Raw genomic sequence first — 17955 nt, 5'->3', positions numbered from 1 at the left:
CTTTATAACTGGCCATATGGCTTCCTGAACAGTGAATGCAGGTTGGCTGTGCATCTAGGGGGCGTGTGCATTGTGAGGTTTGGTGATTTTCACCGCATCTGGCACAGTTGTGATGCCGGCGGCAGTATTTGGCTGTGTGGCCGAAATCCTGGCATCGACGACATTGAGCAATCTCTGTGGATTTTCGCATCCTTTCTATCCTTATTTTTTGGCGGCAAAGGGTCTTGACTTGGTAAATTTCGTTAATTTTTGCACAAGGCTTAATATTAATGAAAAAAATATTAAGTTTTTCGTCCTTGTTAGTCCTTGAGCTTGGATTATGGATGTGAAGGACCTCGAAGCCCAACATTTTAAATCCGGCGGTAATATCATTGTTTAGGGTGCTATGATGTAGGTCTCTTACAACAATTCTATGAGGCTTTTCAGTCTGCAATTGGTATGTGTGGAATTCTATTCCAATGGCATCGAAACGATCCACAATTGCTCTATAGGTATCACGGTCTTTGGGAAGGATTCTGACCATTTCCCCCTGGTTAGCTTTGACGACAACGTTATTCAAATTTGCAACGTCCTTTATGACATCAAATAAGTCATTTAAGTCGCTAATATTGACAACTATTTGCGGTGGTTTTGGAGGGCCTTTAAGCTGATTACCAGAGCTCGTTGATTCACCTTGAAGACACTGGTCTGTATTAACTGCTTCATAAAGGTGTTCATCCATTTGGTCATTTCCAGCGTCTGCATCTACATTCATCCGAACTTCCTCATTATTACTATCACTTGGGATGTTCGTGTCAAGAATGGCAAATCTGTTGTTGGTGTTTGCCTGTTGGCTTGTAGTGGGGGACACGCCCAGGTCCCGGCCGCCGCTCCCTCGTTTAGATTTAGGATAGGATGACAAAGTCTGATCATTTTTTCTTTTGCCCGTTCTCCGTTTTTGAGCATCCAGAAGTCGTTCGGCAGCAGTGCGAAGTGTTTTTGCCTCAGTGTCGTCGGGGCATGTGGATATGGAGTTTTCTTGGCTATCAAAGCTTAATGCAGGACAGATACTGCTTATTGTAGCAGTTGCCATGGTGTAGGTGGTGTTGTTGGTGGCACTAGTGAATGTTACTGTTGTTGTGGTTTCTGTGGATGTAGAGCGTTCTGCCTCTGAACGGTACTCAGAACGAATCTCAGAAGGTAATTTGCCTGATATTAGAAGCATTCTCTCATGATCAGTCCGCTTATTTCTAAGCCGAGAGTCAGATAAAATGTTTTCATTCATTCTATAGTTATGTATATTCTTCAATTTACCAATGTTAAAGAAATGGAGCAGGGAGAGATCACCTTAGCTGATAAGCGAAGTTTTTATTGCCCCTCTTGTGCGGCTGTGCGCAGAGTGAGGGGAATGTCTTGCCCGAAGGGCAGTGAATACAGTTGTAAAAACGTTCACAAATGTGTTTTTTGTTTTTGTCCAATTGCCGATACCGCACGAAGCAGCACCCGAATTTATGATGTATGCTATTTTTAGCACACAAGAGCATGCTCCGCTAAAGCAGAATAAAGAAAACAACTTTGCACAAGCGCGACACAACCGATCTCTATGAAAGTTGATTCGAGACTTTTAATTTAGTGAGAATGAAAAAAGACAATAATTTCAAATCAAAGATATCCTTTTCGTTAAGAGATATTAATTTGTTAAAAAAAAGTGCTATCTGTGCGGCACTTTTAAGGAAGGAAAAGGATCTCTTTGAATTGAAATTATTGTCTTTTTTCAATCTCATCTATAAGAGTCCGGCCCAGGAGCCTTGCGCGGGCTGATGCTCCTGACTGCGCGTGCGACTTCCTCGAGTGATACCTCCTCGATGTGTGCCTGATTGGGCGGTTGTAGTGGGAGGCAACGGACATCCCCGATGTGGTCAGCCCTGTACGGAAAAAGTTCCTCCACGATGGATCTTGTCGTGTCGGGGTCCGATGGGGGTGCCTGCCTCTTGGCGCAAAGTTTGTTCGACACCAACTTGTACGCCCTTCCCCATGGGTCCTGCTCTGCAGAGTTGCATAACTTGAGGAAGCACTGGCGTTTGCTATCCCTAATGGCCGCCTTGAGAGCCCTTCTCAGTCCCTGAACGTGGATTGCCATTGCGGAAAGACCGTGCTTCCGCGCGAGCGCTGGTAGCGGCGTCGAGCTTGGTTGCATTCCCGGCGTAACGCAGCAATGTCCTCGATCCACCAGAGCACAGGTTGGTGGTGGCGACCGTAGTGCCTTCTCTGCGCCATGGTGGCAGTGCATGCTGCCTCCAGATGCTCCATGACATGGTTGGCCATGCACTCAGCACTACCATTCGCCGTGAGGTTGGACATAAGCTCCGTTAACAGGGCCGTATTGAGCGTTTCGGCGCGATAGCATCTCCATCTGGGCGCAGCTGTCTCTACGCTAGACGTCTGTTGGCCTATGTATAGATGATCCAGCCCGATGAATTAAAAAGTGAGCTGCTGACAAATGTGAGGTCGATGACAGATCCTATGCTTGCTCTGGAGAAGGTATGCTGGTTTCCCTGGTTGAGGAGCACGATGTCCAGGGGTGCAATGATCTCCAGCAGAGCCCTTCCTCTCGCATTCGTCGCCAAGCTTCCCCACTCCTCAGCCCACGCGTTTAAGTCCCCTCCATTGGCTACTTGGTGACGTCCTCTAGCATCAGCCGTTAGGTTGTCTAGAGTACCTGCGAACTCGGAGAGCGACAGGCTTGGGGCGAGGTATATCCACACACCTCCGACCTTAGTGCGCACAAATCCAGCCGCAGCGCTTGAGAGGGAAAGCTGCAATGGCGAGGCCCCGCATAGCCATAACGCGGCCTTTTTGGTGGCATCCAGGATGAACCCAAGGGACTTCCTAATATGGTATGGCTCGCATCCGGTGCACCTGATTGCTAGATGCCCAAACTCCAGACATCTGTAGCTCCCGGATCATACAGCTTGTCCATCCGACTTTAAGTTTCCCCACCACGAGCAGGGCTCTTGCCTGCACGAGCGGCAGGCACACAACTGCCAGTTGCGTACCAGCGAAAGATGGCCTCAGGCTTTTAATGGCGCTGGTGTCCACGCTGGGAGTGTTTATCGATGCAGCTATCGCTGCTGCGATGTCCTCCTTCTCGACCAGGCTGTCGAGATCCCTGACCTCCACGCAGAGTTCTTCTGACACCGCCCTGATGCTCGCCTGCAGTCCCAGTGCCGCGATGATATCCTTGAGCTTAGCTGTGATGCTTTTGCTCGCGCAGTTGAGCTCGAGCAGCAGCTCGCCCTTTGCCGTCCTCCGGATTCTGTTAACATTATCCCCTACCTCCTGGAGCCTGCCATCCTGGCGCCTGGTGACCATACGGAGGATTTCGCTATAGCTAAGCTCGCCCTGGGGTTGAATGATTATCGCGTCTGGCCTTGGCTCGCGCTCACGGGGCTTCCTTTTTTTCCTTACCCTGGGGCCCACCTGCTACCAATTGAGCTGTTTCTTAGCGGCTGGGGTGGCACCATGGTCCACTGTACCAGAGGGGGTTAATTCTTCTTGGGACTGCGCCTGCGGTTTGAGCTGGGTCGACGCTTGCTGAAGCTTCGTGCCTCGCTGCCTCTTTGTGGGCTCAGCAGCCATTTGAGGCGACTCGCGCAGCCTCTTTGAGCCGGTGTGCGGCAGCTTCGCAGCTGTTTGGGTGCCAATAGTGGAGGTCGCAATAGTCCTGGTGTGCAGCTTCTCGAAATTGTTGACCACCAGGGCCTGAAGGGTTATTACTCTCAGAGCTAAATCTTTCATCACGTTGTCTACGTGCCGCTGGTCGTTCATCCTCTTGACCAGCTCATTGGCCTGAGTACCCAGGTTTTTTAGGAGCGCTAATGGGTCAGAGTGCGGTCGCTCCTTCTCTTTGCCATCCGGACCGGACTTGAACATGCTCGAGCCCTGAGATTTCGCAGGTGCTGACGGTGGTGTGATCTGGTAAGGGCGTTGTTCCTACCAAAGACTGCGTCCTGAGTCATCTTCTCTATCTGTGTGTTTGGTGTGAAAACTGGCTGTCAACTGAACGCGGTACCCAGCAGCGATAACAGGCTGTTAGCATGGGGTGTTAACAGCTCGGTTGACCTGTTACAGCTGCTGCCCTGCACAGAAGTCAACATTTATTTTTAATCTATATAATACAAATTGAAAATAAATGTTATGACTTAATTTTTATATACAAAATCATATCATATAAACTAATTTTATTAATAAAAAACTTTTTTTTATTAATCCAAAAAATAATTATTTTTTCCGAACCGTAATCGTTACGGTTCCTGTCAGAAAAAAAATTCAGCAATAATAAAAACTTATAAGAATATTATATAAAGTTCCTGCAAGAACATAAAAATTTAGGACATATGGTTGTCCAAAAAATATGGAAAACATTATTTGCCCCATAAGATATTCATAAAATAATTCCTAGTCATAAAATAATCCAGTCTAACGACATAGCTATGGGTAAATTTTGATCCTTTTGCAAAAGAAATTAAAAGCAATAATTTTAATAAATGGTACAGAGATCTTTATTAATTTGTAGTTTCTAATATTATGGTTTGATAGCATTTGGGGTTTCTTTTTGTCGGTATACAAAGTTTAAGTTGATATAAGATTACCCATGATTTACATTTTTAAAAAGAGACTAGAATTCATTTTAATCTGGTAGCAAAATCACTAGTATCAACACCGAAAAAATGATTTTATTGCCGATGCTGATAATTTTTCTTTATGTTATTCGCATTGAGGCCATTTTCGTTCAGCCGTTGCCCACGAAACTTTGAATGCATATGCTCACAAGTGTCGGCACGGCGCAGTACGTCCGCGTAGGACAGATCCAGTTTCTTAAGCTTGTGCAGTTCTTGTGAAACAGTATTATGATAAAACTCAATGCCGTTTAACTCTATAACACGACCACTAGCAGATTGAGATTTATTAATATTTCGGTTATAAATTACCACTTGGGAACCATTCCAATTGTTACACAAATCTGATGTACGTTTACGAACATCGCGCCCAATGCCTCGCAAATCCGTATTGAATGTTTCAAAAGATTTTGGCATATAGTTCACATTACCACAATAGTCACCATTATTGGAACTTCGTTTATCTATGTCATCCCATAATTGTCGCTCAAAACGATCTCCAAATGTCGACAGATTTCGATGTTTACGGCGGTTTTTTTTTTTTATTCCTACGCCCACAGTTAAATATTCTAATGGTTCTCGCTTAATTGGAGTAAGAATCCGTCCATTTTCCTCAATAGGCTTAATTTTGGTTTCACATACAGATTTTTTTAGCTTGTACATGTGCACAGGTGCTTCTTTGATCATTGGTGAATTGTTTTGATTACTTCTGAAATCATTTATATGCTTTTTAGCTGTCTTGCGTTCTATTTTTGTGATACACTCTGAAATGGCTAGAGAATGGTTAGATGTAACGGATGACGCTATGCTTTGAGTTTCATCAATAAATCGCTCCAGTTGTTGTTCGATCACAGGGGTTACTGTAGATACTATCGTTGTTTTTGATGTCACTCGATTTACAATATGAGACTCGTCTTCTAACAACGGCAATTTTTCGTCTACTTCATTATTCTGTGCGGCTTTTTTAAGCACTCCAAATATCTCTTTAAACAGTTCTCTGTACTCAGGGCGGTGCCGAAAGTGGGAGTCTATCGGACTAACATCGTCGTAAATACTAAATTTACAGTCCTTTCCATCACTAATTGAGCATAAAAAGTATCCTGGGTGCTCATCAGTTTGCGTGTACTTATTACTTGTGTCATCTGAAAACCCCGATGATGAAGTTTCAACCTCTGAGAACTCAGTTTGAGTCTGTCCCAGTGCACTATTCGACATCACAACAGCTTGTTTTGATTTATCAACAACTACTCCATCTTCTTTGTTGTCATCTATTCCTACAGATTCCAGGTGCATAATATTTGGACTACATTTTTTTTCCTTGTCATTGTTTATGTCGGTAACCCAATTGTTCATGGAGGCAATTGAAGTCCTCTGGACCTCAACTAAAGCCTCATACTTCTGGACCAAGTCATGATAAGGATTTGAGTTATCTATGGTTTTTAGATTAAGTGAGTGCCGAAAACGTTCCTAAAAATATACATAAATAAAATATGTTTACAAAAACTCAAAACACAAATATTTTTAATTGTAAATTCTCAATATCTATTTTACAATACAGTATGTATAATGACGGATATTTCAAGTCACAGACCATTGCACGCGAACGAGTTAAAACCTTTTTTCTTTCTTAATTTTAATTCAAACAGACTATATTTTTAGTAAACTTGTATCGATTAATTATGATTTCAAATAAATAACAATGTTTGACCGAGCTTATAATCATTAAAAATGCAAATTTTTTTTAAGTTAAAAAAAAACAAGTGCGAATGTTTCACGATCAGCCAGTGGATTTCGCGAAGCAGCAACTGTGACGATACGATTGTGGTGCCACATCGTAACAAATAGCTCACACAGTAGCTAAGTGTGTTACTCGACCCGTGCCGAGAATCAGCCTGGCAATAAAAAAAAAATTGAAAAAAAAAAGAAAACGAGACTGTCAACACTGAGGAATCCGAGGGCCCAGCCCAACCAGCTCTGCAGCAGGCAAAACCTGCAAGATAGAAGGCGCCTAAGGGGTCCCAAACCTGGATTGGGTGGTAAGGCAACTCTCGAAGCTGACACCTTGGAGAGGCAGCTTAGTAACATTAGGCTTCCCGAACTTTTGGTAAAGCGGAGAGGGATGACTTGGCATCGACAAGCGCAGAAGTAAGCCTATAAGCCGACTGGCTGAAGAAGATGGAGGGGGCTTTGGCAGTGCTACCAGACTTCACCCTGGAGCAGAAAAACGTGGCTTCTCAAACAAAAAGGCAGCGCTCAAAAGAGACGCCGGGACCTGCAAAGCTCTCCATAGTACTGCTCAACGTCTCCTTTGCACAGATTGCCAAGGAGAGGACGCTGATCGGCTTCCTCGACAAAGGCAGTGTGGAGGTGAAGATACCCAGGAGCCAGTGGAAGTGGGTGGAAGCGGTATTGGCGGACTGCTGCTTCTAGCTCCTCGAAAAAGACCCCAGAACCCCGCCAGTCTGCAAAAACATGTGATGGTTGGGCGAAGCTCGTTGCAGTGGACTGGAGCGAGGAGCCCAGTATACCGAGGATGAGACTATGGGTGCCAGCCACCTTCAAGGAGCCTATGCGCATCCTTATAATGTTGTAGAGATACAACCCGAACTTTCTGACCACCGACTGGAAAGTAATTGGGGAAGGTGTAGAGCTATGAAGATGTCCCCGAGACTATTTTAAATCAATATCCACCACTGTGAGTACTAAAATAACTTTCTACTCCATAATTTTGCAAATTTCGACAACACGACGGCGGACCTAGAGCTCCGAGGAAAGCTTGCCAGCGAAAGCGACATTGCCACATGCTGCGACGCAAACGCTCGGTGTGGTGAGCTGGAGCTCGCTATATCTTAAACTCCAATCTAATGATTTGCAATCGGGGTAACGACCCTAATTAAAAATCGATAGGAAGTTATTGACCTCATCTTAGTGTCCCACAAACTGTTTGACACAGTCAAGAGTTGGAAAGTGCTAGAGTACCATTCCTTCTCCGACCCCAGGTACATCGAGAACCTCTCGAGAACCCAAAACCTACTAACTATAACCCCAGGAAAGACAACTGGGAAAAATATAGTACAGCCCTGGAAAAACTACTCCCCTCTAAAGTACCAACATGCCCGAACACAAAGGACGACTTGAATTGTCTAGTGAACACGTTCACGGAAGCATTCAACAAAGCCTTCACAGCAGCATTCCCCCAAAGAAAAAAAGAAACCCCCCCTGGTGGTCAAAACAAATAGATATCCTACGCAAAAACTGCAGGACTTTCTTCAACAGAGCCAAAAGCGATAAGCGGGACCTAATGACCGCAAAGCTCGCTCGACTGTCAGAATGGACAGAATCACGCGGACTAGGAGTAAGTCCCACAAAAACGGAACTCACAAATAAATACAAGGTCATACACCTCGACCCCCAATATAAAATGAATGCACGTGAAAGATAGATTGAAAAAGACTTAAAATAGATCATTAACCCAAGAATAGTCCAATAGATATATCTAGAAATAGTTAGACCAATACTACTTTACGGAGTTACAGTGTAGTGATCAGCCCTTTTAAAAATTACGATACGAAACAACTGAGCAAAGTTCAGCGAACTGCCGCCTTATGAATCTTTGCACCACTCCAAATGATGCGCTAAATGCCATCTTATGACTCCAAACCTTGACCTTGAATGGCTCGAGGGACTACAAGGCCCAGATTGGGTCATAGCCATCTTCACAGATGGATCGAAGCTGAAGTAGCTAGACATACGGTACTTCTTCAGGCTCCCTGACCACTGTAGTGCCTTCCAAGCGGAGGTCATATCTTTCAAGGATGCTCTGAACTGCCTTCATGATATTTCCGGCAACTCGTATAAACATTAAGAGCTCGGCCAGTTGTGAAATCCTCGATACGAAATTTCAATATTGAGCAGAAATGCTCTGGGGAATCTTTTAATGATTTACCACACGATATAGACGATTCGAGATTTTATTCATTTTTGGACTTCGGCCCCTTGCTGAATGTTCAAACATAAACATATTATTGTACACATTCACTCATGTATCCTGATCTCTAAAGAAATCACATAAAGTAGATAAATAATGACTTTTCGGGTGTAAACAAAGGTCTGTAACCCATTAAAAGATACTACAACAAAACACAAGTGGAGAACACACTTAACCAGTGCAGTCCTAAAATAACACTAATGTAAGCATGCACTGAAATAGACACCCGCAGTAAAATGTCCCCTTTGCGTAGGTCTAACGAATTATAGAATACGAAATTGTACCTCCTACCTCATTGTCAAATCACATACAAGGATCTGATTTTAAGAATAAAATTTAGTTAGAATTTACAACTCAACTCGCAAATGTCTACTCTATATATAATCCGAAACATCCGAAAGTTCTTGAAGGCCAGCAATTAAAAAACAATACAAATGGCAAAATAACTGTGATTGTGAAAAAATAAATAAATAAATTGGTTTTTGTCTGCCCAATGTGCCAGCGACAATAACTGCAGCGTCCCCAGCAGCAGCGACAATAGCTGCGGCGACATCAGCAGCATCGACACCAGCAGCATCGACATCAGCAGTAGTGACAATAGCTGCAGCGACATCAGCAGCATCGACAACGATATCACCAGTAGCGACAGCGACTTTAGCGGAAGCATTAACAACAACAGCAGAAGCAGAATTCATCAGCTAAGTCTCATATCTCAAATTGTTGTTAAGCCAAATTAGTAACAAATTAAATTAAGATGTTGTCGGAACAAATAATTAAGCTATTAGAGGCTCAAGCCGCGATAGCAAGGGAGATTAAAAAGATTGAAGCTGGTCATTTGACCAGCGATGTAATCAAAGGTTAGGAGACCTTAAAAACAAAGTTACAGGCAATCATTTTGCACTGTTAGCATATAGAGTAGTCGATCATGACTACTATAAGAGACAGCAGTACGAAAAAATTATTAAAAATATACAGGACATACATAAAAAGTATGTAGAGTCAAAAAATAATGAAACCCTAACGAAAGGAAAGGTAAAAAAAAAACAAAGTTACAATCTGTGGAGACTGGAACTTTGAAGGAAGACATAGAGCCCAAAATTGACAATAGCATAGAAAAAGTGTCTGAGGAAATCGACAGAATAGTGGAAAACCTGAGGACATATTTAGAGCAAACCATGCAGAGGTTTGATCGGGCTAAAATGGGAGAGTGTAGAATGAGAAAGGAAAAAATTGAGTTCCTCAGTAAAAAACTGAGCACAAAAATTGAGGAGTTTAATCATAGCTATGAAACAAACGACGGCTTCAACGAGCAGATCGTCTAGTTGGACTTTGATATTCAAAGCATGTTAAGCAACCTAGAAGTTAGGATGCAAACCGTAGCTGAGGGAAACAGCATGGATACTAAAAGGGCAACGATAAAAAAAGAAGATATCGATTTGCCTGATCTTCAGAAAGTGGAAGTAACCACATTCTCGGACGAAGAAAAACGGCTTTTCACAAATATTTTGTGAAATAATTCATAACAGATATAGTCTAGGTACATCTCTAAAATTCAATTATTTGAAAATCGCGATAAAGGGTGAGGCACGGAGTATGATAGCTTTTAAATGGGTCGCTGGAGAATTATAATGCCGCTTGGGAATTGCTGACCAACCGGTATGAAAATAAACGAAAAATTTTTCGGATCAGCTGAATCGTTTACTAGACCTACGAATGCTAGATCACGATTCAGCGAAACATATTAAATGGTTTTCTGATTCTATAAATGAGTCAATACATTTAATTAAATTAAAGTCACATTTAACAGAAGAAGTTGATGTGATTTTCGCGCACATAGTGTTGAAAAAATTCAACAAAGATACCTTGCAATTATATGAAAGTCATATGAAAAGGACAAAAGAGATCCAAGCATTGCCAGATGTAATGGAATTTTTAGAACAACGGTACACTTCTCTTTACACGTCGCAGGATAAAGAGTGGAAACCATTAAAAAAGGTAGTACAATATGGTAAAATAAAATTGCAAAACTCACTTTGAGGTGGCAAGCAAGCCGCGCATGAAGTGTGTGATTTGAAATAACTAATTTGTGTGTTATTTGCAATTTTTTCTTGTACAGCACGCCGGCATCATTTCATATTTTTGACTCTCACGCACTCAGAAAACCCATCGAAAAAAACATGTCTGACGAAAAGAAAGGTGGTGAAACCGAACACATCAACTTGAAGGTGTTGGGACAGGACAATGCCGTGGTCCAATTTAAAATTAAAAAACACACTCCGCTGCGAAAGTTGATGAACGCCTACTGTGACAGGGCCGGGCTGTCCATGCAGGTTGTGCGCTTCCGCTTTGATGGCCAGCCTATAAACGAGAACGATACCCCAACTTCGCTAGAGATGGAGGAAGGCGACACCATCGAGGTGTACCAGCAGCAGACCGGCGGTTTCTATTAAACCCATTAGTTAAGTTAGTTTTCATTTGTACTACAAAACAAACAACAACAACAACAAACCACAACAGATGCAGTAAAAAGGAAGCATAAAATAAAGAAGAAACACGAGCAGATATACTCTGCACACCGAACATAACAACACAGAAGAAAACGTATGGCATACAAGAAAGGAAAAAAAATAAAAATTTTATAAACTATGTAAAAAAAAAAAAGAAGATTGTCCGCATAATTAGCTGCTGTAAGTTTAAGGGAATGAGTCTGATAGATCGAGGCCAGTTTATTAAAAAACAGCGCCTTTGCACAAAATGCTGTATAAGAAATGTCTGAAATTGTATGTATGTGGGATTTGTAAAAAACCTCATCATACGATGCTCCCCCGATATTCCCTACTAAAAGAGGGAAAACTTAACACTTGCTTGACAAAAGAACAAGCATTCTTAGCTACAGCACTTATAAAAGTAAGGTTAAGGAATGGTGGCTATCAAAACCTTAGAGCTCTCATTGATTGTGGGTCGCAATGTACCAATATTTTTAGAAGAATCTGCGGAAATATTAAACTTAGTACGAAAAAGAGCGAACACCGAGGTAAGTGGAGTGTCATCTACAGACTCTTGCACTTCGAAGTACAAAGTTACTTTGTCGGTAAAAGCTCCTGATTATAATAAAGGTCCTCTAAATATTGAAGCAATTATTCTTCCGAAACTAATGAAAGCTTTACCATTAAAGTCTTTCAATATTGATAAAACTAAGTGGCAAGATTATGTGTTGGCAGACCCTAACTTTAACAAACCAAGTAGTATAGATTTAATAATTGGGATAGATTTGTATACCCATATTTTAAAAGACGGAGTAGTAAAAATAGACGGACTACTTGGACAAAATACAGAATTCGGATGGATTATATCCGGTTGCACCAAATCAAAAGGTGATCAATTTATTGTGGGGACAACCATTAAGGTTGGGGATTTAGAACGGATCTGGGAATTGGAAAGTGAAAAGAATGATGTAGAAGAAGATGTGTGCGAGAAGCATTTCTTGGAAACAACAAGAAGAAATGAGAATGGCAGGTATGTGGTTAAAATACCATTTAAAAAAGAAAAGGATCTGGGATATTCAAAAATGTACCGGCAAATTAATGTTACAACCGTTACGTACGGCACAGATTCAGCACCCTACTTAGCAACCAGGGCGCTTGTTGCGATAGCGGATAATTGCAAAAATCAAGCAATTAGGGAAATCATAAAGAATGATTTTTAAATGGACGACTTGATGACAGATGCCGACTAGATACTGGATACTAAAAAGCATGCAAAGGAAGTTACCCGGAAGGGTTCCAATAGCAACCGGTTAAAGACGAGTTTTGGTTCCATTTCCATTATGAATTAATTAAGAACAATAACATGAGAATAGTATTATCTACCTTAGACAAGATGTATGACCCCTTAGGCTGGTTGTCTCCAGTGACACTTGTCGGAAAATTGTTTATTCAAAAACTTTGGCTAGCAGACAACAATTGGGATCAGAACAGGATACTCGAGAATGGAATTGGTTTAAAAATAGTTTAACAGAGTTGGAGAGCATTCGGATACCAAGATGGCTAAATTCTCAGCACAATAAGTCGATGCAAATTCATGGGTTTGCCGGAGCATCCGAAAAGGCTTATGCTTCCGTAGTGTATGTCAAGGTAGATAGTTCTATAATTATAATAGCCAGCAAAAGCAAAGTTAATCCAAAGAAGAATCGGAAAACTATTCCAAAATTAGAACTTTGTGCAGCACATCTTCTGGAAAAAATTAATTCAACGGGTGAAAAAAGCGGTTGGAAGTAATGTAAAGTATTATGCCTGGAGTGATTCTACTATTACTCTAGCCTGGATAAAGAATGGAGACAATAAAGACAAGTTTATCAGGCGTCGAACTGACGAAGTAAGAAAAATTAAAGCAATTAAATGGGGACACGTTAGAACTGAAGACAATCCAGCAGATGTAGCATCAAGGGGCATTAGTGAAGATAAGCTAAAAGATTTTAAGATTTGGTGGAAAGGGCCTCAATGGTTGGCGAAATCTAAGCAACATTGGCCAAAAAAGGAAAATGAAGAAAAATTAGTTCTTGGCACAACAATTGTAATAGCAAAAAATAACATTTTATTACAAAAATATTCGTTTATGCATAAACTACAAAAAGAGTCATTGCATAGGTATTGAGGTTTATTCAAATCAAAACCAAAAAGAGAGAATTTCCTCTATTTTTGACAATGAAGGAGATTAAGAGTGCCAAAGTATTAATAGTAAAACAACAACAAGCAATCCAATTCAGTTCCGAAATAGCTAGCCTAATTAATGACAAGGAAATAGAAACAAAAAATAAACTATTAAGCTTAAATCCGTTCTTAGATAAAGACGGATTGTTACGAGTTGGAGGTAGATTGCAAAACTCCAACGCGGAATTTGAGGTTAAACATCCCTTGATTTTAGATAAGTGTCACTTGACGTCTTTAATTATCAAGAATGCACATAAAGAAACATTGCACGGTGGAATTAATTTGATTCAAAACTATATCCAGCGAAAATTTTGGATATTTGGGCTAAGAAATTGCTTAAAGAAAAAACTTAACGAGTGTGTCACCTGTGCTAGGTATCGACAGAATACTGCAGAACAAATTATGGGAAATCTGCCGAAACACAGAGCTACAATGTCGCACCCGTTTACAAATACAGGTGTAGACTTCGCCGGGCCTTACCATATCCGATGCTGTAAAAACCGGGGGCAGAAATCGTATAAGGGATATATTGCCGTATTCGTATGCATGGCGACAAAAGCTATTCATTTGGAAGTAGTCAGCGATCTTACTTCAGATGCATTTCTAGCTGCACTTAGAAGATTTTTCTCAAGAGCAAAATGTGCACAAATTTTGTCCGATAATGGAACCAACTTTGTAGGAGCTTCGCGCAAATTAGACGAGGAATACCAAAGAGCCCTCAGAGACAACATTAAAGTGGTTCCAATATAAGAAAGAGAACAGATCGAGCGGCATTATATTCCCCCGGCAGGACCTCACTTCGGAGGTATTTGAAAAGCTGGGGTAAAATCAGTGAAATATCACTTAAAAAGGGTAATTGGAAATGGCAACTCTATTATGTCAAATTGAAGCGGTACTAAATTCACGCCCTTTGTATAAAGCTACAAATGATATTGACGATCTGGATGTATTAACACCATGTCATTTTATTATTGGAAGACCAATATTTGGCCCGATTGAGGCAATTTCAGAGGAACAAATCGGCAATCTTAAAAGGTGGAGATTAATTCAGAAAATGAAAAGGGAATTTTGGATTAAATGGAAAGAAGATTATTTGCACACAATACAACAGAGAAATAAATGGAAAATAGGAATGCAGAATATTAAAAAAGGACAGATTGTATTAATAAAAGATGAAACCTGTCACCCAGCTAGATGACCCTTAGGAAAAATAAAAGAAATATATAAAGGTAGGGAGGATACAGTCAGAGTAGTAACTATAAAACATCAAGATAGGTTGATAAAATGACCTATAACTAAAATTTGTCCATTGACTGGAATTGAGTCAGAAGAGCAAGACTCAGGAATGACTCCAAAAGAGACCAGAAGTACTCGTAGTAGACCTCATATATCCAAGCTAGGACTATTGGCAGCAGTGTTAGTGCTTGTGTATTAAATGCAAACATTTCTGCCAGAGGAAAGGCGTAGTGGTCAAGTGAAAAAATGAACAGAACTGTTCACTTCGATATATTTGGACCCGATGGGGTGACGTTGAAATAGTCGTCTCATCCTGGGATTTAATTGTTTATTATAACATGGACCCGTATTTTCAAATTATAAAAAAGGGGAAAGAATTGATTGGGAAAATGAGAGTTGTGTGTGGTAAACTTTATACTTTTGAAGATCAGTGCAATAATGTCTTAGATAATACGGAAAGACAAATTGCAGACCTGGAGGAAAATAATAAACTTTTCATGACTCACGATAACAAAAGAAAGAAGCGAGCACCATTTCTGTTTATCATATATTGTTTGGGTTAATGGACGCCGAAGATAGGGAAACGTTGGAAGGAAATATGACAAATTTATTAGAAAATCAAAATAACCTAACTGATTTAATTAAGAAAAAAAAATCAGCGGTAGAGTTAACGGTAAATATTCTCAAAACAAATTCCGAGCTTTAGAAGTATGAGGGCTAGAGTAGAAAACATAACGGAAGCATTAAAGGAAAGTTTCTATGTGTACAAAGAATTTATAGATTTCTTTATGGTAATAAAGCAACTAAGCTCCTTGATTGAAGAGTTCGAACAAATTCAATCAGCAGTTATTAGTCTACTGATAGATATTAATAATGGTAGACTAAATCCAAATATTTATATAATAGCAAAAATGGTGCTTCCAGGAAAAAGAACAGGAACAGAATTGAAGGAAATTTACAGCATATTAACAGCGAAAGGAACTTTTTTTGATGACAAATTAGATCTGAACGTGATGATTTCCTGTTTGGTAGACACGCATCCCATTTGTTTAGGATAATTCCGTTGCCGGTTGAGCTTGAACAAGAATTAGTCAAGGTAGATTTGAGCTTCAGGTATATAGTATATAACTTATATTTTTGTGTGTGCCACTGTGCCACTCGAGCCCTTCGGGGGTGTATCGGGCAAGACTGGTGCACGTGCTGGCTCCGGCTATATTGTCGGTAGTATGGGGGGGTTTCTATACTGGTCCTTTCCTTTACGTGCTCGCGTCGACGCATTATCTTACTAATTTTTTTTTGTTCGCGTGCAATACCCTGCGAACGACCGTATGATTAGTGTCAGAGGGTTGGGGAAGTAGGATGAGGAGACTGGGGGGAATTAGAAGGGATAACGGAATCAAAGGGAAAGGGAAGTTGGCTTCCGCCATGCATATCCGACCCGACGGGTAGCTGTGCTGGTGTTGGATGCAACAGCCATGGCCCTCCCAACCTTGATCATCCAAATTCCTGAGAAAATATGGCTTACGGATGATCCCTTTTCTCGTCGGGGTTATACCCCATCTCCCACACCAATCCCTGCATGTCTCCTAAACAAAAATTCTCTAGCTCATAGTCATCTTAAAAACGGGGTTTATTATATCCTAAATTCATTTACACTTTTCTCTCCCACACTAACAACAAAGAAAACCTTAGACCAAACTGAAATAAATCGATTATTCTAATGCCATATAAGTGTTCTAAAGATAATCATAGAAATAAATAATATAATTAGGAATAAGTTCACATATAAAAGTAACCAATATAAAGAAAGCACTATATATTAATTATTTTCCTTGCTGAAAATTTATAAATATACCGCAATATTTTTACGGCCAACGGAGTGCTTAGCAGATAGGAACGGCCCTATATAACATACTACTGTTTGTAATCTGGTAGGGTTGCTTTTAGTTTACGTTCTTTTATTTTGTTTTGTTACATTTTCTTTTTTTTTGAAAAAGAACAGCTGGTTTTCAGACAAAAGCTTGAGGTCAGTGACCGACGGACAACGCTGGCAAAAGTGAAGCATTCGCCACAATCGTGGACTAGAGGTGAATGAATATAATATACATAGGTTAAGCTCACTTACAGTTGGTTTCCAGCGGCAAAAGATCTTTCGTAGCTGATGACTCTGTGTGGGAGGGAGAATTCAACCAGAGTTTACCTACAAAGTTACTTCACCCGCTTATGCTGGCTGACATTAGCTCACTGGTCGGACACTTTTGATCTCAAACTTGCTTCTCTTCAGCCCCGAGTCGCTTTATCAATTTTTTTGTTTTTATTTTACATTATTTTCGAGCTTCAAACAAACGGGCTATTTTCTGACTATATGCGGACCTCCTCGCTATCCTACTTAGATTCCGTTGGAATGGACATGGCTCAGATTTTCAGATCGTATTATATTTCGGTGGAGGCTGGCAGCACAGTGACACTTAGACACAAGTCACACCGACGACACATATATCGCACGGCTAGGCGGAGGCCGTTACCAAAACATTTTACAGAGTTATTCCAGAACAGAAGGCTCTAATAGACCAATATCTACGGCAGGGGGGTTAAATGAACTTAAAAGCTCCGGGAGCAGCTTGTTGACTTTGGTACTATTAAGTCGATGTAAAGTGGCTACTATTCTGTGAAATATGCAATTCTAAGTGTGGGAAAAGCAGAAAACGAAAATAGGGATAAGTTACTTTTCATGACTCAGTTAAGTCACACACTAATATTTACCACTTTTTGGAACAGGCACCGCACCGATAGAGGGAGGGGTTGGTTTTAGTTTTTTTTCTTTTTGATAGTTCGTCTCTCTTTCTCCAGGTACATACAGATATATGTATGTAACCGTATGGGACAAAGTGGCTACTAGAGCACCAGAGGGAAAAGGAAAAACCACAAAAGTATACATTACACCGACATTTAGCGGTCGATAGTGCGTACTCACTTTTATAGGTATATTTATTCTTGGTTTGAACGAGACACACTGAAATTTTCCGAAACCACAACTTGCCGCTTCAAAAGCCACGAGGAGAAAGAAAGACTGAGTCTAGGCTATTGACTAAGAAATTTGAACCACACCTGACACGGAAAATCTAACATATAACAAGAAAAACAAATAGTGCCTAAGTTCTGCCTATACCAGCGCCTACTACACATTCGATGACTGAAGCTACCTTGAAAAACTGCCAAAAATGGCAAACGAATAGAAGAGTATGCGAAGGTAATTCTTAGGAGATAGCTCCTTTCAAACCAAAAGGTAATTCAAATTGCGTTTATAGGAAGATAGCAGAGACAAGGACATTTTAAGTCGAATTAGAAAGGCAGGGTAGTTGGC

General features: G+C 40.8%; 2 protein-coding genes across 3 annotated transcripts; one reads left to right on the top strand and one right to left on the bottom strand.

The window, feature by feature from the left end:
• Positions 1-4517: 4517 nt before the first annotated feature.
• LOC26533661 (uncharacterized) lies at positions 4518-17718 on the bottom strand. Of its 2 annotated transcripts, none has more exons than XM_033382724.1 (4): positions 17566-17718; positions 17355-17486; positions 16717-17274; positions 4518-6125 (listed from the first exon to the last, which is right to left on the bottom strand). In XM_033382724.1, exon 4 carries the CDS (start codon positions 6009-6011, stop codon positions 4716-4718), a length of 1296 nt encoding a protein of 431 aa, XP_033238615.1. In that variant the 5' UTR covers positions 6012-6125; positions 16717-17274; positions 17355-17486; positions 17566-17718; the 3' UTR covers positions 4518-4715. The 2 variants fall into 2 exon arrangements, with proteins under 2 accessions (XP_033238615.1, XP_033238616.1); XM_033382725.1 differs by having other exon boundaries at positions 17355-17483; positions 17566-17716.
• On the top strand, positions 10740-11252 carry LOC117184543 (small ubiquitin-related modifier 2-like). Its single transcript, XM_033382732.1, has one exon. The coding sequence runs from the start codon at positions 10824-10826 to the stop codon at positions 11094-11096; it is 273 nt and encodes a 90-aa protein (XP_033238623.1). The 5' UTR covers positions 10740-10823; the 3' UTR covers positions 11097-11252.
• Positions 17719-17955: the final 237 nt, after the last annotated feature.

Source organism: Drosophila pseudoobscura, chromosome X, assembly GCF_009870125.1.
Source record: "Drosophila pseudoobscura strain MV-25-SWS-2005 chromosome X, UCI_Dpse_MV25, whole genome shotgun sequence".
NCBI lineage: Eukaryota > Metazoa > Arthropoda > Insecta > Diptera > Drosophilidae > Drosophila > Drosophila pseudoobscura.
The sequence above is the reverse complement of the archived record's forward strand: the minus strand, read 5'-3'. Positions and strand labels throughout refer to the sequence as shown.